Source organism: Phalangium opilio, unplaced genomic scaffold, assembly GCF_054372755.1.
Source record: "Phalangium opilio isolate 3A_F unplaced genomic scaffold, DU_Popi_V2 ptg000024l_1, whole genome shotgun sequence".
Taxonomy (NCBI): Eukaryota; Metazoa; Arthropoda; class Arachnida; order Opiliones; family Phalangiidae; genus Phalangium; species Phalangium opilio.
The window spans coordinates 2,541,807-2,562,174 of record NW_028324155.1 but is presented as its reverse complement, the minus strand read 5'-3'; the positions used below and the strand labels follow the sequence as shown (position 1 = coordinate 2,562,174).

Here is a 20,368-nt window from a genome sequence, read left to right as displayed (position 1 = left end):
GGCCTATATCTCTAGTCCTAGACGGTGACTTCAGTACCAAGATTGGATAATAGATGTCGGGACAAGCATATACACAGAATAATAAGGGGGGAAACACCCCTTTGTATTTGTAATTCAATCAGAGAACATGCAGTTTTCCTCCCAGTAAACCGGTTTTCCATTCAGTAAAATTTGCAACATCAAAGGGTGGTTTGTTGTATAGAAAGTGACCTCCATGACTGTAGATGTCACCCCCCGCCGTTCATACAAAGACCAAAGCCACGGGAGTCGGGAACCATATTTTCTAGAATAGATGCGTATAATTTTCGTAAGCCTTTGTCGGTGCTATTCGCCGCCGACGCCGTCATCTTGATTGTGTCGTAGGTTTGTTTCCTCGTAAATTTAGCTCATAGTATTTCTCGGAAAAATCGAAATTTCTCAAGCTTTAACTGGATGTGGATGAAATAACACGGAATTCTTGGAATATCAACCGAGATTGACGATCGTCTCTTTGAAGACAGAGTTAGTTATTTGTTTATCTTGCTATTATTTGAAAGTGTATCTTTTAGTTGACAAATAGCCTAAAAGAGTTTTGTAGGTGTAGTAGTAGTAGTGCAAAGGCGTGCGAAGATTAGATAAGTCTGTCTGTAGGGCCAAGCGCTGTTTTGAAGTTTAGTAAGGCGACCGTTTAACAATTTAAACTGTTATAGCGAAGGGTATGTTAATTGGGTTTCAAATTCCATGCCTTATTGTGGGGAAATTGATTCTTCTCAAGTTCTCACTAACTTGCCAGGGAAATATAACTCATTATTGCCAAATCTTTAACAAATATTACCCACTGCATTCCTTCATTTCTATACTATACTATTGCAGTTATTACATAATTAATCCATTAGAATCATAGCCTCTAAATTATTAACCAATCAATTGTAACATTTAGAGCCCTTCCATAATGAATGATCTCAGTTTGAACTATCAAAATATTAATAATAATAATAATTAAAATGGCATTTTATATAATATACATAGCCCATTAATTTAGCCAAATATTTGCATACTATATATATAGTTAAAACAACAAGAACCCACCCAATAATACCACAATCCAGTTTTCCCAGAATGTCTGGAACATATGTAAAGCAAGAAATTCAGGATCAATGTAACAGGTACATAAATCTTGCCTAAGTGTTTTTATTTTATAAAATGATGGTAGGTATATTATTATATATAAACAAGGATATTGTAGATTATTAGAAATTTTATAGTGCTGAAATTAAATGAGTTAAAATGTAGCTTTTTCTAACCAACTTTGACAGAATAATGTGTTGTATTTTTTTTTTACTCTAAATTAGAACACAACCAATGGCTTTGTGGACAAAAGTTCAGAATTTGCCACCTGATTCTCTTCGTCAGCTTCAAGCTGTTTATGGAGAAAACTTTCCATTAGAAGTTAGAGCCGCATTAGCGCACTGGCTAGAGGGAAAGCCATGGTTTGTGAACTATAATATTTTCAGTATTATAGTTCAAAATTCAAATATATAATGTTGTAAATCCGCTGACATTAGGAATGAATTGGATCCTGATAATCCTCAACACGATATGTACGCAGCCCAACTTGTAGCTTCGTTAATTGAAGAAATAGATTCTAAAGCCACTAGCGAGGATAATTTCCTAATGAAGCTAAAACTCACAGAGGCTGCCAGCTCTTTTAGAATTAATTATACCCATAATCCTCAACAATTAGTCAGGGTGGTCAAGCATTGCCTTCAAAGTGAGATGAGAGCTGTGCAGTTTGCTGAAAATGTAATTAATAATTTCCTTGAAAAAAAAAATGTAATTACAAAACAAACCTTTTAACCGGCTCATTTCGCTACTTAGCAATGCCAAGGTATTCCTAGTCAAAACCCTGGAATACCTGAACAACATCAAATGATTATTTCTCAGTTAGACAAACTTAAAAGGAGAACTCAAGTAGGTCATCTTAAGAGGACCTTTCCAGACTCTTAGCATGGATGTAGGATGCGCGTGAGGAAATTTGTTTTCACTCTACAGGATCGGCAACTCCCTATCTCGGACGACAGCTTATTCTGTATACACTCTGTTACAACGTCGGTTGTCAGCACGCGCAAAGCTGGGTCCCTATGAAACGTAGCTTTGTACGTGCTGTCAAGAGACAAAAAACTTCAGGATCTTCAGGATTTAAAATATCCGCGAGTTTTTTAGCTCGAGTGCACGGACCTCTGGGCCTTAGTTTCAAATACGTGTGAAATTATACTACACGCATTTGAAACTAAGGTCTAGAGGTCCGTGCACTCGAGCTAAAAAACTCGCGGATATTTTAAATCCTGAAGATCCTGAAGTTTTTTGTCTCTTGACAGCACGTACAAAGCTACGTTACATAGAGACCTAGCTTTGCGCGTACTGTCAACCGACGTTGTAACAGAGTGTATACAGAATATTCTGTCGCCGGGATAGGGAGTTTCCTATCCTGTAGCGTGAAAACAAATTTCCTCACGCGCATCCTTCATCCATGCTCTTAGTATTTTGACTAAAAAAGTTTCAAATTTTAGGAAACCGAGGAAGAATTAAGGAGAATGCAACAAGAACAAGAATCTTTTGTTATTCAGTATCAAGAAAGCTCCAAGTGCCAAGGTATATTAAACACTCCCATTCATGTATCAACTTATCTTATACTAAATTCCTTAATAACCATTTTTACCAGCTCATATTCATCAGCTGAGTTCTCAACCTCAAGGTCAAGAAAATGTAGAACTACTTGCCAAATTACAGAAAGAAAAACAAATGCTTGACTCTGCACTTAGACAAAGAATTGCCACATTGTCACAAATGAGAGTTGTAAGGATTGAATGATTGGCGTTTTTTGGCCCCCAATCTGAAGTTTAAGTTTTCTAATGATAATTTATTTTTTGGTGGTGTTTAGGATCAATTGGACAAATATAAAGATACTTGCACCCAATTAGATGAATTGCAAAAGTGTGTTTTAGAGAACGAACTCATTAGGTGGAAAAGAAGCCAACAATTGGTTGGAAATGGGGTTCCTTTTGAGAATAATCTTGATCAAATACAAGAGTGGTAAGTGTATATAACAGGGCCCCCAGAGGTCCTATAATTCCTATAAAATCCTATATTTTTAAAACTGTGCTATAAAATCCTATAATTTTGGTTAAAATCCTATAAAATCCTATAATTTTGAAATTTGGGCGAATTCTAAGCAAACCATCGGTTAAACCAGGATTCAGGTCTAAAAAATATCATGAAATGGGGATGGTTTCCCTCGTATTGTAGCTTAACTAGTTAAAAATAGCTCGGTATTTTATGCTTCTGATAACAGAATTAACATTCAGTGTGCACCACCATTTATTTTATTGTCCTATATAATTCTATTATTCTGGAAGCCCCTGTTTGTCACAGCCCTAAGTTTTTAGTATGGTTGGATGGGGGGCAAATAGGACTATAACATACTCAAATGGCATACCCGTATCTCTAGTAATAGAACCAGAGTTATGAACCTCCAAAATTGCGTTTAATGCTTTTCCTATGGAGGGGGTATGTTTTTGAACATTTTCCGTAATTACTCGGCCCGTTTGTCGTAGCCCTAAGTTTTTTGTATGGTTGTATGGGGGGCAAATAGGACTATAACATACACAAAGGAGATCCCCGTATCTCTAGTAGAAGTGGAACCAGAGTTCTGAGCCTCCAAAGTTTAGTGTAATGCTATCCTATGGAGGGTATGTTTTTGAACATTTTTTTTTAATTACTCGGCCTTTGTTTGCACTACTGGTTCTTAAAAAAATTAAAAATTAATATTTTAGTGTCCTATAAAATCCTATATTTTCATGAAAAAAGTCCTATAATTCCTATAAATATTTTCGAAATTCGGCTGGGGGCCCTGATGTAAAATGTCCCCTATTTCCCTCTCATATTTTTTTAACACAATGTTTCCTCATTTCAGGTGTGAAGCTCTTGCTGAAATAATATGGCAAAATCGGCAACAAATTAAAAGGATTGAAATACTCTTTACGCAACTTCCTTTGAACGTACCGGGAGTAGAAGTTTTACAATCACTGAATACGCATTTCTTGAGTCTCCTCTCTTCCTTGGTGGTTAGCACTTTTGTGATTGAGAAGCAACCACCTCAGGTTATGAAAACAAACACTAGGTTTACCGCAACTGTTAGGCTTCTGGTTGGTGGCAAACTTAACGTTCACATGACACCCCCTCAAGTTAGAGTCACCATTATTAGCGAAGCCCAAGCTAATTCCCTTCTCAAAAATGATAAAGGCGTTATCGGGTGCGTTTGTAGCCCAAAATTTAATTTTAATTGACTTATTAAAAATTAATTAACTTAATGACTTTAGGAGGGATGTAAGTGGCGAGATTTTGAACAATAATGGAACGATGGAATATCACCAAGCAACTCGTCAATTAACTGTTAGCTTTCGAAATATGGTAAATTAAATTAAATACTTAATTACTTGTTATTGATTGTTTTTAAGTGTTAATTTAATTAATTAAAATGCTTCCTTTATAATTAGCAATTACGCAAAATTAAGAGGGCTGAAAAGAAAGGAACTGAAGTAAGTAATTAATGAAAGAAAAAAAATACTTAACGAGTTTTTAGTGTTTTTGATTAATTAATTAAAATTAATTTAATCTAACTCAATTTAGTCTGTGATGGATGAGAAATTTTCTCTGTTATTTCAATCTCAATTTAAAGTTGGTGGTAGCGAACCAATTTACCAAGTTTGGACACTATCTTTACCGGTGGTCGTCATTGTTCATGGAAATCAAGAGCCACACGCTTGGGCTACTGTTACTTGGGATAATGCATTTGCTGAACCGGTAATTTCAATTGCAGCGCACTTAATTCTTTAAGTTTTAATTGTAATTAAAGAAATAAAATAAAATTAAATTAACATTTCTTAGGGAAGAGTACCGTTTCACATCCCAGAAAAGGTTAAATGGCCTGATGTGGGAATGGTTCTCAGCACAAAATTTAAGGCAGCCACTGGACGTGGATTAACTGAAGATAATTTGCATTATTTAGCCTCAAAAGCTTTTAGGAGTAAGAAACTATATATAAATTGTTTAATTGTACTTAAAGTTTCAGTTGTTAAATAAATAATTAATTAAATTTATCAAATCAGGTTTCACTGATCTTCAATATCAGGATTACTCCAATATGTATTTAAGTTGGTCTCAATTTTGTAAGGAACCTTTGCCAGAACGAAATTTTACTTTCTGGGAATGGTTTTACGCTATCATGAAAGTTACCAAAGAGCATTTGAGAAATCTTTGGAATGACGAGTAAGGACTTGATTTTTTTTTTTTTTTTTTGGGTAAAAATCTTTTTTTTTTATTTTTTTTGGTAAAAATCTCTTTTTTTTATTTTTTTTTTTGGTAAAAATCTCTTTTTTTTTATTTTTTTTTGGTAAAAATCTCTTTTTTATTTTTTTTTTTGGTAAAAATCTCTTTTTTTTATTTTATTTTTTTTTTGGTAAAAATCTTTTTTTTTTTTTTTTGGTAAAAATCTCTTTTTTTTTTTTTTTTTTGGTAAAAATCTCTTTTTTTTTTTTTTTTTTTGTAAAAATCAATTATTAAGATGTTAAATTTAATTATGGTTTAATTGCGTTTTTAAAGGTTGATAATTGGATTTGTTGGGAGAAAACAATCAGAGGATATGTTAAGACCATGTTGCCATGGAACATTTATTCTTAGGTTTAGTGATTCTGAACCGGGTGGTGTCACCATTGCTTGGGTTCAAGTTAAAGATGGTAAATATCTGATAACCTTAGGATGCAGGATGAATTTGGTGTTCTTTGGTTGACTGTGTTTTTGTTTATTTCTCAGATAATCATGAGATTTTGATGGTTCAACCCTTCACCAGCCGAGATTTTACAATTAGGGGTTTAGCTGACCGAATTAATGACTTTAAACATTTGACCTACTTATATCCTGAGAGGCCAAAGGATCAGTTCTTTTCAAAGTATTATACACCCATGTCTGGTAAGGATTTTTTTTTTTTTTTTCAAATTTGTGCTTCAATTAATTTTTTTTTTTCAAATTTGTGCTTCAATTAATTTTTTTTCCAAATTTGTGCTTCAATTAATTTTTTTTTTCAAATTTGTGCTTCAATTAATTTTTTTTTCTTTCAAATTTGTGCTTCAATTAATTTTTTTTCTTTCAAATTTGTGCTTCAATTAATTTTTTTTTTTTCAAATTTGTGCTTCAATTTTTTTTTTTTTTTTCAAATTTGTGCTTCATTTTTTTTTTTTTTTTCAAATTTGTGCTTCAATTTTTTTTTTTTTTTTCAAATTTGTGCTTCAATTAATTGCTTGGTGTTTGTTCATCTTGGTGTTATACTTTAATGAACGCGTTTTTTGTTTTTTCTTTTGTTATTTTGCAGATGGCCAACCCCAACCAAGCAATGGATACATTAAACCCTTTCTGGTTACACATATTCCTGGGTAAGTTTTTGGTTTGTTTTTTATATTTATGTTGGGTTGGTACTTTGCTTGGATTTTAAAGTCGGTGTGTCGAACATGAGACTGAGGCTGCAAGGTTTAATTTTAGCCTTATACAAGTCACATAAAATATTTCGGTATTAGCTAGGTGTGGTTGGGGGTAGGGAGGACGTGTTAGTTTCCTATATGTGCTAATGTAGTACAGTATTCATGTTTTCTAACATGCAAAGCTAATATAGATAGTTTTCACACGTGGAGGATTCATACCATTTACACCAGGAAGCCGGGCTATCTGGAGGACAAAAGCAGACTGGTTTTTGTCCGCCAGATAGCCCGGCCTCCTGGTGTAAATGGTATGAATCCTCCACGTGTGAATCTATTCAAGATTTTCAATGGTTGGGGTACATTAGGTTCTTAACACACCTGTGACCTAGCCTAATAGGTATTTTGGTAAATCCAACATCCACACGCAAACCACAATGTATATACATGCATTGAAGGGTCAGGGAGAGTTTTCAACCAAAAGTATAATTAAATATCAGCAAACCAGCCTTTATACATAGTGCCCATTCCCCTTATCATTATTGCTATGGTGCCCCATTCCCCATCTCTCTCTCCCCCCCCCGCGCCAACCCTACAAACTGGTCTATAAAGAAACTATTCATCAGTATTTACCCTTTCCAATTCCGCTTCGATACAGCTGTCAATCAAATTAACCCTAACTTTAGGGTTGCCCCAATATAACTGGGTGAATTCTTCCCCAATGCCAACTGTTGGGGTGAAGGGGGGGGGGTCAAACTGTTGGCTAGCATATTGCTTACCCACCCATTCCTTATGGCCAAAGAGCTGCGTGTTTTCCCCCTGAACTAAGGGCGGTCTCCCCCCCCCCCCAACAGCGCTGGTGAGCAGTTTTACCTCTTTGCCACACCTATAGATTTATGATAAGATAGGCGCATAGCTCTAGATTGAGGCAGGGAGACTTTGGATGGGAGTCTAGGTGAGATAAATGTATTCCTGGTTTTTCCCTGTTTCTCTTTAATGGTGGAGCATTCATTCGGTTTCGCGTATTGTTCCGTGCTTCAGAAAGGAGATGTCTAGAGTCTCTCTGTCTTTGGTCTTGTCTATAATTTTTAAATTGCAATGGTTGAATGGCCCCAACCTTAATGACTGACGTCTTTGACGAATAAGACTCCCTCTAGAGAGTCTCCCTCAAATGCGGTTCATATGATAGTGATTGAAACTTATGTCTTTATTATGTTATACATTTAACGCTGCAGCTTGCCTGGTCCAATGAATTTGGATAGTTGTCCAGCCACGCCTCAATCAGTGATAAACCCACAATCTCCCGAAGCCTATCACGACACTTGTACCAATTCTATGGATCATATGAAGTAAGTACCCTCTTTCTGACTAACATCTTGAGGAATCATTTGGTATTCTATAATATATCTTTCGAACTGAGAATCCCTTGCAAATCTTAGCTTCAAAAGCTATTATGATTAGTTCATGGTGACTGACTTTGTATCTCAAATGATTCCTCAAACCTTGACCCATCCCTAGAAGCTGGAACCAATTTTTTTTTTTATGTTTGAACCCATAACGTAGCTCTATGGAGATGTATTGATCTACATTGACTATTTCGTAATCGTAATCGTACATCGGCATTTAACATAAACTCTACAAAAAGTGTAAATCGCGGTTTAAAGTCCTTACAGGGTTGCTCTAGATTAAATTAAGCTTAAAATATAATGTCTCCTTATGTCTCATCAACCACAACTAACCCCCCATAGTGCAATTCGACATTTAACTATTATACTTACACTGTAGCGGTCAATTTCGTGATATTAATAATTTTATTTTGTAGTAGTTTCTTTAGTTGAGCGTGTGGTACCATTTTTTTGACTTAATTTTAAAATTTAAGTCTTACACTTAATATTTTTTTTGGAAGAATAACGCGTCGCGCTTGTGGTCCATTTATTTTTTTTTTAACCCTTTAGTTCTTAGTTTTTCATTTATTTTTCGCTCTTATGAACTTAAAATTAATCGATTGTAATTGTACTAATGAGCTGGTCCAAAAGAAAAAGACTTTAAACATTGTTTTAAACAAACGTTATTAGGGGGAAAAAAGAATTTTAGAGTCGCGTCGAGTTTTTAATTAGTTTTGTAACGAGTTGTTTTGGAAAATTTTATATCGTGTTATGATGAAATAGATTTTATATATATATATATTAATATGTATATGATGACCAAAAAAAAAAAAAAAAAAGAATTTAAACATACATACGTACGTACGTACTTGTTGTCCCGTGGATATTGTTGGACGAAATGTTTTCCAAACTACAGTTTTAAATTAAATTTTTTAAAGTTTAATACGGCACAATTTTAGTTAAAAAGGCATTTTTATCGAATGAAAAGAAATTAAGAAATATTTATTATAATTAATTTTTAAAACGAGGTTAAATTTGGAGAGTCAAACACTAAGAAAAAAAAAATATATTCAAAATTTTAAATAACCGCTCAGATAAATCAAATTAAGTCCATTTAAAGAAAGAGTTATTATTATAAAAAAACAACTTAGTTTTAGTGTACATTCACATAGTGCCTATTTATTCCATTGATTGTGGAATTTTGGGTTTAGGGTGTTTTGCTGGAGTACTTCATCCACATAATTTAGATACTTGCCGGGCTTGCCCCGCCCTCGCTGAAGTAACATTGATACGTAATATAGAGTAATTTTCGTGTTATATATATATATATATATATAATATAATATAGATGTGATATTGATACGCATTACTGTTGTACTTACAGTAACTAAATTATGAGTACAAGTATTAGTATACTTGTGATAACATTAGAAAGACTGAATTAAGTGAGAGCGGGGTTGTTTTGCGAAGAAATATTCGTTTTACATTGAAATTTCGTGAAAATCAAATTTCTCTTGTGATATTTGCATTTTTCACGAAAGTTTTGTCAGTTCATCAAAAAATACGTGCAGAGTTCAAGTAGTTTAAAACTACAGTCCAGTATTTGTAAAGTTCTCGACACTCGAGATAAAATCGTATTTACCAAGATAGGATTGAGGAACGCTACGTTTGAAGTATGCTTTGCTTTTTACAGCAAAAACACGCGAAATTTTTCCCTTCTATAGATTAACAATAAGATGTTGGAAATGTATTTTACGGCAAAACTCCCTATCCTCGAAAAAAATCTGCCAAAACAAAAAAATATTTACTAATTCTATATAATAAAATATAAACCAGGTCCAATTGTTGTTGTAGTAAAAACAAAAGTTTCAAGTCACACACGCACGTACTTCTTATATCCGTCATATCACGAAACGCCCAATATTAAAAAAAAATAAACCTAATCATGTTGATAGTATTTCTTAGTTTCAAGGTATGTTTTATGGGAAAATTACCTACACGTTTTAGAATAGAATTGTACACCTTTTCAAAGGTGAGAAAAACATCATTTTACAACAGACAACAGACGCCTGAAGCCAAAATAACCACGGATGTTATTTAGATTCCATAAATATTTCGTAGGTATACTCTAGTTAGTCCCCCCCCTCTTCCATTTGTATAAATTATATAATAGTTATTGGTGCTAACTAATAATGTCCTTCCTATAATTTGTACGTCCAACCAACACGACGCTACACTGTGAAGTTTGTCTCGATATAAATATATATATATAGGTGTATTTTTGGCGATATCCATTTATAAATGACCCTGTTCTTCCACTATAGGTAGATTGTTATAAAAAAAAATGTAACACAGTTATATAGCAGTTTCTAGCCCTACAGTTACAAGTGTTCCAATGAAATTCATTCTTGGAATTTGAATTGAAGTAATTAGCGTTTCTTGAAAATAACTGAGAGGAAAAAGAAATTGCCCTCCAGTCAAGTTGAAATATGACTAAACGATTTAGGAATTTCCACCACCGTACCACGTGTCACGCATTTTCTTATTGAACAATAATCTCACTTGATGACGATAAATTTAATTCTAATTAGATTTTTTTTCAACTTTGGGTAAATGACGACATAGTTTTACAGACTACGGATATTTCCTACAATTGTTCTATTAAAAATTGAGGGTTTATCCACTCGTAACTAAAGGTAACGATATGAATTTACACGGGCCAGTGTTTTTAGTCCTTTGAACTTAATGTGTGTAAACGTAACCCCCCTTATTCCTAGTGTAGTGTTTGACCAAAAATTTGTAGTGATATTACATAAATCCGTTTTTGGTGATATATATATCAATAGTCAACACTTTCTACACTAATACCGTACGTAGGATACGCGAGAAATTGTATTATCTACAAGAATTCTGAATATAGTAGTGTGCCAATTGTGCCTATGTGTTAATTAATGGTTATAATTCCAATATGTAATATTACAATCAATGCTTTACATTAACCCGCCTATAGATATTAATTACTAATTAATCTTGATACATAAAATGTGATTTTTTTTATTCATATTTAAAGACTTTTTAAAAAATATAATCCAATATTCCCGGTTTTTAATTATAATATTACAATCAATCAATCATTTAACATTATTTTTCATTGTACTATAAACCGAAACTTAATATTATTATATAAAAAAAAGTGTTTTATCATGTATTTAAGTTTGAAATTAACGCTTCGTGAATGTTTTCTTTTTTATATATATATATATATATTCATAAATCAAATAAATTGGCTGTTTGTAATTGTTAAGAAGAAATGTAACTGATGTGGAAGGTACAAAAAATTGTAACGATTTACTTCTAGTGATTTTTTTATAGTCCACTGCAAGAAAGGTTCACTCGAAATTTTAGCCCCCTCCTTTTTATCACTTAGTATTTTGTCACCCAATGCTTTTTACAGGGCATTTTTGAGAGGCTTCTTTACTGACCGTTCTTGCCCTTTGTGTCTTTGGCAGTTCCGTGGACCAACCGGACATGGTGCAGGATTACGACTTTAATCTGGATTTAGTGTCTGGCGATTTCGATTATATGCCAGTCGATTTCTCCAGCATCAACGTCAATGATCTTGTCGGATGAAGAAACCTCTCAACAATTCTCGTGTAGAAAATTATACAAAACAAACAAACAATAGAAGCAAGTGGGCTACAAAATATTATGCAGAAACATTATTTCTTCCCCCTTAAATTTTTTCAATCGAAAGAATTCAAAATTCCCTATTGAAAATCTTAAAAAAAGAAAATGTGATTTCGCGTTTACACTATTTACTTTAGCAGTGGATGAAATGTGTGGTAATTTGTTGAAACTTTCTTCTTCTAAGAATATTCTACTTTTAAATTAGCCTTATTCCTGATCAGCGCCACCTACCCATAGCGGCGACTTTGCGAACTACTGTAATCGGCAAGCCAATCAGATGTCGCTAAAACTTGGTGACGTCAGTGACGGCACTCTCGGGGTCTTACCAAAAATGACGTCACCAGATTTTAGCGACATCTGATTGGCTTGCCGTTTACAGTAGTTCTCAAAGTCGCCGCTATGGGTAGGTGGCGCTGATCAGGAATAAGGCTAATTAGGCCACCGTTGTCTTTTTGTAGAGGAGTTATCTATGAGACTTGGGAATCTCGTTTTTTGACCCCCTTTTATACCTTGTAGGCTTTTTACAGCGCGCTTTTCGCTCAACAAAAATCATCGTTTAGCTTTAATCAAAAGAAAGAAGGAAAAAAAAAACCATTTGATATTTTGCAAATTTTATATAGATTTAGATATTAACCTTAAATATACGTCTTAAATGTTTTGGGAGCCAGGAAGATTAAGGATATTTCAGTACAATTAAAAGAGATCGAGGGATTTTGTTTCAGGATAATTACCTCGTTACTGTTAGGCGCCCATTCGAGGCTTTTTTACATAAATGTTTAATTGGCAAGTTTAGTTTTGTTATGGAAAATTTTAATTACTTGTTAGATATTTGGTTTTATATTTAAATGTAACTACAATGTAGGTCCTTGTTTAATCACGGGTGGGTGGGGTGGTATGGGAGGATTCGTGTATCGCGTTATTCCATATTATTTTTAAGTACAAAACCATGGCCTTAAGCATTTATTTTGCGTGAATTGTAAATATACGCGTTACATTACATTTGGACTCTATATAGGGGTTTTTTTTTTTTGAAGAATCAAATTGTAGGTGCTATAAAAGACGCAGCAATATTTTTTCTTCGAAGGGAGAGAAAGTAGTATTTGTTCATAGCTAAAGCTAGATATTTTCGCCATTTTTTACTAGTTTATAAATTGTTACGGAGATACTTTTATTAGTATTTTCACTTACTGTTAAAGTTATCACGGACATTTTTAATCTTAACTACATTTGGATTGTTACCTTTTTAATAATCTAGCTCAACTTTCAACTTTGAAAGAAAAAAAAATTACTGGTTAGTTATCACGTATGTTTCTTAATTGCCGCGTAGGCATCAGTTGTAGCTTTAAAATTAGCTTTTGTGGTTTCATTATCGCACAATTATGTACAAAAAGCTACCTGAGAAACATTTTTTTCTCTTAAAAAGAATAAAAATTCCCAATCGGGTTGGTTTCAAGAAGAGTTTTCAAGCAGAAATTTCAACGATGTTTACTCCACTTCAAGTTTATACGTGTTATTTTCGATAACACTGTTGCAAATAGGAAACCGACACATTGAAATGAACATTTTTATTCAGAAATTTTTCAAGCAGAACTTTGAACAATGTTTACTCCACTTCAAGTTTATACGTGTTATTTTCGATAACACTGTTGCAAATAGGAAACCGACACATTGAAATGAACATTTTTGTTCAGTCATATTTCAAGCAGAACTTTCAACAATGTTTACTCCACTTCGTTTATACGTGTTATTTTCGATAACACTGTTGCAAATAGGAAACCGACACATTGAAATGAACATTTTTGTTCAGTCATATTTCAAGCAGAACTTTCAACAATGTTTACTTAACTTCGTTTATACGTGTTATTTTCGATAACACTGTTGCAAATAGGAAACCAACACATTGAAATGAACATTTTTATTCAGACATTTTTATACAATTCTTGAAATGTCTTCATCTTCAGTTCTGGTGACGTTTCAATTTCAAAATAAGTCAAAACACTTTCATTTCAAAACTATTTATTGTCAGATAAACTTATTACATAAATTAACACTCTAAGCTGTTGCTAAATTCCCAGTATCAATAACTTGATCCTGTTGACCTTCCTTTTTGGTGGTAAGTTGGTCTTCAACTATGGTCGGTGGTGGTGTTTTGGGTTTAATGTAAGTTTTATGAATGGGTTCTTTAGGAGGCATCCAATCAGGGATAATTTTTCCATGTATCCTCCATGAACCATATTCATTTGCTAAATGGTTTTCGAAGACGACGTATTCTAATACATCTTTCACCACATTCTCACTGCCAAACATTAACCTTCCAAATCTATCATAGACAGCTAGGGTCTAAAATATGAAGAATCTTCGTTAGTTTTTGGAGAAATTCAAGGTTTTGTGTTGCATTTCATTCTTGCCTGTTGCGTATGCATTCTAACAGTGCATTGCGCAAATACATTTTCCTTTGTCATCATTTCAGTGCATCTAATATGAACTACTCTAGGCGGTTCAAGAGATTTTATAAATTTCCATCTTATTGTTTTTAATTTCGTATTGAACATCATTTCCTGAAATTATACAAAGTATTTTATGCGTGATAAAAGTGTTAATGCGTTTTTTATGTTACAGGAAAGCATTTTTCGGTGGCACAAAGATGCAAAGTATCTTCATCTTTGTTAGCCAGAGCATTATGGGCGTCTATGTATATTTGTTGGGATTTTTCAGCAAACTCTGGTAAATCAAATTCGTGATCGAAGGATTTGATTTTCTTCAGTGCAAAATACGTTTTTCCTTTTTTTCCAAGTTTTTCTACAAGTTGTTTTGCACCCTATTTGTTACAAGGGATTAGCCAATGTTGCTATCTTTGAAAAAATATCGTGTTTTTTTACTGATGTAGATAAGGTTGAAGCTTTTCCATCCCCTTCAGGTGGTATATATTCCTCAAATATTGATGCTTCGAAAAACAAAATGATTGAATGAACATCGATATGATATTTTGATGCTTCATGTAAAGGGACACTACAATCCCAATATAGGGTCCCTTTGAAGTCATTTACTTGTTGAACTGATAAATATGGGTTTTTCCATCCAAGGTCTAGGAGGAACTATCCCCTTTTCTTTCATGTAGGAACGGATTTCATCAGGACTTAGACCATCCTCCGTTCTCATTTGTTCAAAATTTGGTAGTTCAACTTTGATGAACTATGCATTGCGAGTATCGAAAATTTTACATTTATTGATTTTGGTCTTCTGTTATGTTTCCAATCAATTCTTCTCAAACCTTTTTGCCTCTTTCTTTTCTGAATTTTGGATTCCAATGTTTTCCACCTCTTGTTTGAGTAATTAAAATTGGTTGATGATAAACACATGATAATATGCGACTTGATGTAGTTGAAGCATTACACTATGAATTTTAAAATGACTGTATTTTTTTCTTCTTTGAAGTTTGATTTGAACAGAATGCAACCAAAGAAAGCAAACCCCTTTTTATATTTACCTTCAAGAAACCTATTGAAATTTTGGTTAAATTATTCATTTTAATCAAAGTTAAATTAATGCCGCATTTATAAAACTAGCAACCGGTCCAAGTACCATGTGTTTTTTAATTTCTATTTTACCCGCCAGAGTACGTCAAATACCGACAAGCCGCATAATGGTGACGTCATTTCTACGTAACCATGAGGTTATCGACGTGACGGCAAACGGCCCGCTCTCTGTCTCATTTCGTGGAAAAGCTACTTAGACGGTTCTCTTTCTAGTAAGGATTTTTTGAACATTTTAAAACGTTCGTTTATTTTTCGCCCCCTTGGATATATTGTTTTAAATTTTATAATTTTAGAAGATTTTTTATTGTTTTTACATCTTCGTAAGTTTTAATTTTATTTTAAATTAATGGGAATTTGATTTCGCTCGTGGTTCGCCCAGCCAAGGCTTAAATTTTTGGATAAAGAAAAGTCAGCCCCTTTTCTCTCTCTCCTCGGAGTTCCCCTTGTATCCATCCCCTTTTCTTCCCTTCGCACTTCAGAGACAATGGCGAATATATTTTTCCACTAACATAGTTATATCTAGTTAGTTTAAGGTTTTGAGTATACATTTTGGGTTATCTAGAATTGGTTAGTCATCCAAAAAATTTTTCTTTTGCGAAATTTTTATAAGGTAGTCGTCAGATTTCAAAATCATAGTTCTTTTAATGGCATTGCGGTAGGCCTTGGTCGTTGGCCTACGTCGGCCGCTCGGCGTTTGCTGAGGGTTTTTTCTTGCTTGCTCTTGACCCATATCCTATTTTTAACAACCTTTGGAACATTTTGACGAAGGTTTTCTAGTTCTACGCTCCACTAACATTTTGAATTGGTTTAGTTTAACCTTATAAATAAGCCAAACATATTTCGAAATTTTGATAATATCAATTGCTAAATTATAGGCCTATATTTACCCTGATTAGAAAGAAAGTAAACCAGATTTTTAAAAGTATTTGTTCATTTCACCCAGGAACAAGTTTATTATTTAGGTTCTTTTGTCAGTTGAGCAGAAGTTATAACTTATAAAGTCTTTTTGTTTTGATCATTTTAGCTGCTTGTGTATGAGTCAAAAAACTGAAAAGCCGACATTAGTGGGCCAACGCATTAGGACCAGGAAAAGAGGTATGTTTGATTAACACAAGTTTTAAACTGGTCCTAAATTTAATTTCTTCTTTTCTCTTTAAAACATTAAGTTTTAAACTAATCTAAATTTTTTACAATTTTTTTTTTAATCTCTTTTAAAGATGAAAAGGAGAAGTACGACCCTACAGGGTTCCGTGACTCAATCATTCAAGGTCTTAACGAAGCTGGCACTGACTTAGAATCACTTTCCAAATTTCTTGACGGTCATAGCTCCAAACTTGATTATCGCCGTTATGGTGAAACCCTCTTTGATATTCTACTAGCTGGTGGAATATTGGCACCCGGTGGCTCAATTGTGATTGATCAAGACATTGCTAAACCTTCCAAGACAGATTTTTATATATTCGCAGCTGAAAATGATCTTGAGGTGCTGCGTGGATATGCCCAGGTAAATAATCTCCAGTTCCCCTCCATCGTTTCGGAATAAAATAAGTATAACATTGTTGTATAAATAGGTTTTCATGAAACTTGTCAGGCGTTACAAATATCTAGAGAAATCATTGGAAGATGAATTTAAAAAGGTATAATTAGGTTCGACTTGTGAAATTCCTTTTAAAACGCAACATTTTTGTATTTCTGTTGTAGGTCCTTGTTTTTCTCAAGGGATTTAATGTTGAAGAGAGACATAAGCTGGCTAAGGTTTGCGCGTTGTTGATTGCCGGAGGACAGATTCCACCAACTGTGTTATCTAGTACTCTTCAAGACCATTTGGTCAAGGATGGTATTGCCCTGGAATTTGTAATGATGGTATTGAAAATATGGTTGGATGAACGCGATAGTACTACCGTATGGTCTGCCCTGAGGAAAGCTGGTATAGACACTCGTCTATTGGAATATCTTCCAGTTAGCAAACGTACTCAGGAAAATTTATCAGCCACTTTTAAGGCACATGGCCTAGATCAACTTATGGACTTTCAAGTAAATATTTTAGGATTTGAATTTAATGTTTTAAAGGGAGGGTGAAGTAGAAAATCAAGTGATTTTTATCGATTCTTCTACTAATTATAAGACCAGTCTGCATAGTGAAACATTCAGGAAATACCAGCTCCGAATGATTTTGAAATTATTTCAAATTAGGTTCAGATTTTAAGGATAATTTTAAACAAGGATTGCCGACCAATCGCGTAACGCCCTGCCTTTTTATTAACAAAATTCTCGTGGCACGTTCCGTGTTGAATGAAATTTATCACGAGATTCGATAAAATTCGCGCGCGACGTGATAATCGTGGCGCGAGACATGGAACGTGCCACGAGAATTTTGTTAATAAAAAGGCAGGGCGTTACGCGATTGGTCGGAGGACCTTCTTTAAAATTATCCTTAAAATCTGAACCTAATTTGAAATAATTTTAAAATCATTCGGAATTGGTATTTCCTGAATGTTTCACTATGCAGACTGGTCTTATAATTAGTAGAAGAATCGATAAAAAAATCACTTGATTTTCTACTTCACCCTCCCTTTAACTAAAATCATGTTTTGTTATGTTATGTAATATAGAAAGCCCAAGAAAATGCTTCTGTCAAGAAAGAACTGCAAGCCCAAGTTAGCACTCTTCTTTCAGATGGTGCTTCCGTTAAAGAGGTGAAATTTGATGGAAAATATTCCATACTACTGTACAATAATGATGGTATTTCATTTTTTTTTCAGATTATTCCATTAGTTAAGGAGTACCAAATCAAATACAGCTTGGCTGAACATGACATTGTTGTTTTGGTGAGATTCACGTGGTTTTCTAATTCTTTTTCTAGGTAATTGATGTTTTTTTTTTGTGTTAGTTGTGGACTTCTCTTATGGCGGTAGTCGAGTGGAATAAGAAGGATGAGCTGGTTGCAGATCAAGCGCTGAAACACATTCGCTTGAACGCGGCTCTCCTCTCCGCTTTCACTCAAAGCTCCAAGTCTGAAATGGCCCTTCTTGTAAAAATTCAGGAGTATTGTTACGATAACATGAATTTTTTGAAGAACTTCCGCAAGATAGTCGTCCTACTATATAGAAGTATATTATATTATATTAATTGCTGATGAAATTTTGTTAAAATATATATTGAAAATGTTTCCATTTTTATATTTTATTAATAGCTGATGTAATAAGTGAAGATGTCATTCTCAAGTGGTACAAAGACGCGCCGTCTAGTAAGGGCAAAAGTATTTTCTTGGAGCAAATTAAGGCTGTAGTAGAATGGTTACAAAATGCTGAAGAAGGTAATATAATAGTTTTCTTTCTTTTTTTAATGGTGCAGTTTTAGTTAAATCCAAGGTAATTGGTGAGGTTTGAGTAAGTTTGCTCTGAAGGGATTGCTTCAACTATTAAAAACCACTCCCAATTGTTATTACTCCATATATGGTAAAAAAACTCCAGGAAATATATGATATAAACCTGGAAAAACCGGGGAATACGGGGTAAAAAACCGGGGAATACGGGGTAAAAAAACCGGGGAATACGGGGTAAAAAAACCGGGGAATACGGGGTAAAAAAACCGGGGAATACGGGGTAAAAAAACCGGGGAATACGGGGTAAAAAAACCGGGGAATACGGGGTAAAAAAACCGGGGAATACGGGGTAAAAAACCGGGGAATACGGGGTAAAAAACCGGGGAATACGGGGTAAAAAACCGGCGAAAACGGGGTAAAAAAACCGGCGAAAACGGGGTAAAAAACCGGCGAAAACGGGGTAAAAAAACCGGCGATTACGGGGTAAAAAAACCGGCGATTACGGGGTAAAAAAACCGGCGATTACGGGGTAAAAAAACCGGCGATTACGGGGTAAAAAAACCGGCGATTACGGGGTAAAAAAACCGGCGATTACGGGGTAAAAAAACCGGCGATTACGGGGTAAAAAAACCGGCGATTACGGGGTAAAAAAACCGGCGATTACGGGGTAAAAAAACCGGCGATTACGGGGTAAAAAAACCGGCGATTACGGGGTAAAAAACCGGCGATTACGGGGTAAAAAACCGGCGATTACGGGGTAAAAAACCGGCGATTACGGGGTAAAAAACCGGCGATTACGGGGTAAAAAACCGGCGATTACGGGGTAAAAAACCGGCGATTACGGGGTAAAATTTCGGGGAAATATATGAGAAAAAACCTGGAAAACTAACCTCACATTTTTTTTAAAAAAAAAAAAAAAGAATGGCAGTCAGTGGTATTAAAAATTTGAGCAACTGAGTCATTGTCTTTGTTCTCTACATTACAGAATCCGAGGGGGAGGACTAAATAAATCCAGTTTTTCATTTATTTGCAAAAAAAAAAGAAAATCAACAAATATTCCTCGGGTTTATGATGAAAAAAAAAAAAAGAGTTAAATTTTTCTTTCAATTCTTCACACACTCCACGTTCATTGTTATCATTGAATTTCTATTCTAAAACCAAATGGGGGAAAAAAACAAAATGTATCTAGATGCGAAAACTTTATAAATGATCTTAAGGCGAAACTCTTTTCGTGATTGTTAAAACTAAAAATTTAAACTAAAATGAAGGGAAACTTAAATTTGGAAAAGATTGAGAGAAAAAAAAAGGAAAAACGGGAATATTTCAATGAACTATTTGTTTTGAAAACAAATTTAAAAACAACAACAACAACAACAAAAGACTATACTCTTTTTGACGGATTCCGTGGCTCCATTTTTACCGCTTTTTGCTTTATTTTTAAGAAAAAAAGAATTTTTTTTTTTCTTTTTTGGTTGGTAATTTCTTTAATTGTTTACTGTCGGGAGAGTTTTTAAGAGGGCGAAAAAGGTTCCTCTCAAAAATTTAAACAAATATTAAAATATTAAAATATTTTTGTAAAAGTCGTCATATTCTACAAGCCTTAAACACTAAATGATTAAAAAAAACAAACAAACAAACAAACAAGAAAATAATAATAAATAAATAAAAAACCTTTGTATTGTGTGCGTTTCGAGTTTAGCTGTCCATTTAAGATGAATTGGAGTCTTTTGCCCGATTTAAATTTTTCAGCAGCGAGGAACTTTATATGTAAGATTTCAAAGAAACAAAAAAAAAAAAAATACCAAAACCAATATTTAGGGTGAATAATATTATTAAAAATGATGGAAGGGATTTAATTTCTCGTCTCCGTTATTTTGTTTCAAATTTCCTACATGCAACATCCCTTTTTTTTTACGTGGAAGAAATGAA

The 20,368-nt window shown here is 33.9% G+C and overlaps 3 protein-coding genes across 4 annotated transcripts; 2 read left to right on the top strand and 1 right to left on the bottom strand.

Moving 5' to 3' along the window:
• The first annotated feature begins 118 nt into the window (after positions 1 to 118).
• Stat92E (Signal transducer and transcription activator Stat92E) lies at positions 119 to 13,036 on the top strand. The gene is given in 18 exon segments (XM_089867797.1): positions 119 to 501; positions 1,049 to 1,145; positions 1,332 to 1,469; positions 1,545 to 1,950; positions 2,550 to 2,631; positions 2,702 to 2,835; positions 2,921 to 3,072; positions 3,953 to 4,291; positions 4,359 to 4,449; positions 4,536 to 4,577; positions 4,669 to 4,842; positions 4,927 to 5,065; positions 5,148 to 5,307; positions 5,641 to 5,774; positions 5,851 to 6,006; positions 6,407 to 6,467; positions 7,742 to 7,855; positions 11,401 to 13,036. Coding segments are annotated over 17 exon segments (2,490 nt in total). The 5' UTR covers positions 119 to 501; positions 1,049 to 1,098; the 3' UTR covers positions 11,522 to 13,036.
• Positions 13,037 to 13,577: 541 nt separating this feature from the next.
• On the bottom strand, positions 13,578 to 15,218 carry mRpL45 (mitochondrial ribosomal protein L45). The gene is made up of 7 exons (XM_089867804.1): positions 15,066 to 15,218; positions 14,850 to 14,972; positions 14,626 to 14,770; positions 14,458 to 14,522; positions 14,196 to 14,396; positions 13,987 to 14,136; positions 13,578 to 13,918 (listed from the first exon to the last, which is right to left on the bottom strand). The coding sequence occupies exons 1-7, from the start codon at positions 15,102 to 15,104 to the stop codon at positions 13,631 to 13,633; spliced, it is 1,011 nt and encodes a 336-aa protein (XP_089723930.1). The 5' UTR covers positions 15,105 to 15,218; the 3' UTR covers positions 13,578 to 13,630.
• Positions 15,219 to 15,254: 36 nt separating this feature from the next.
• Positions 15,255 to 20,295, top strand: kra (basic leucine zipper and W2 domain-containing protein kra). 2 transcript variants are annotated; one of them, XM_089867801.1, is made up of 10 exons: positions 15,255 to 15,326; positions 16,139 to 16,209; positions 16,332 to 16,618; positions 16,686 to 16,751; positions 16,816 to 17,148; positions 17,727 to 17,810; positions 17,877 to 17,942; positions 18,005 to 18,224; positions 18,308 to 18,430; positions 19,425 to 20,295. In XM_089867801.1, exons 2-10 carry the CDS (start codon positions 16,149 to 16,151, stop codon positions 19,442 to 19,444), a joined length of 1,260 nt encoding a protein of 419 aa, XP_089723927.1. In that variant the 5' UTR covers positions 15,255 to 15,326; positions 16,139 to 16,148; the 3' UTR covers positions 19,445 to 20,295. The 2 variants fall into 2 exon arrangements, with proteins under 2 accessions (XP_089723927.1, XP_089723928.1); XM_089867802.1 differs by having other exon boundaries at positions 15,292 to 15,434.
• The last annotated feature ends 73 nt before the right edge of the window (positions 20,296 to 20,368 follow it).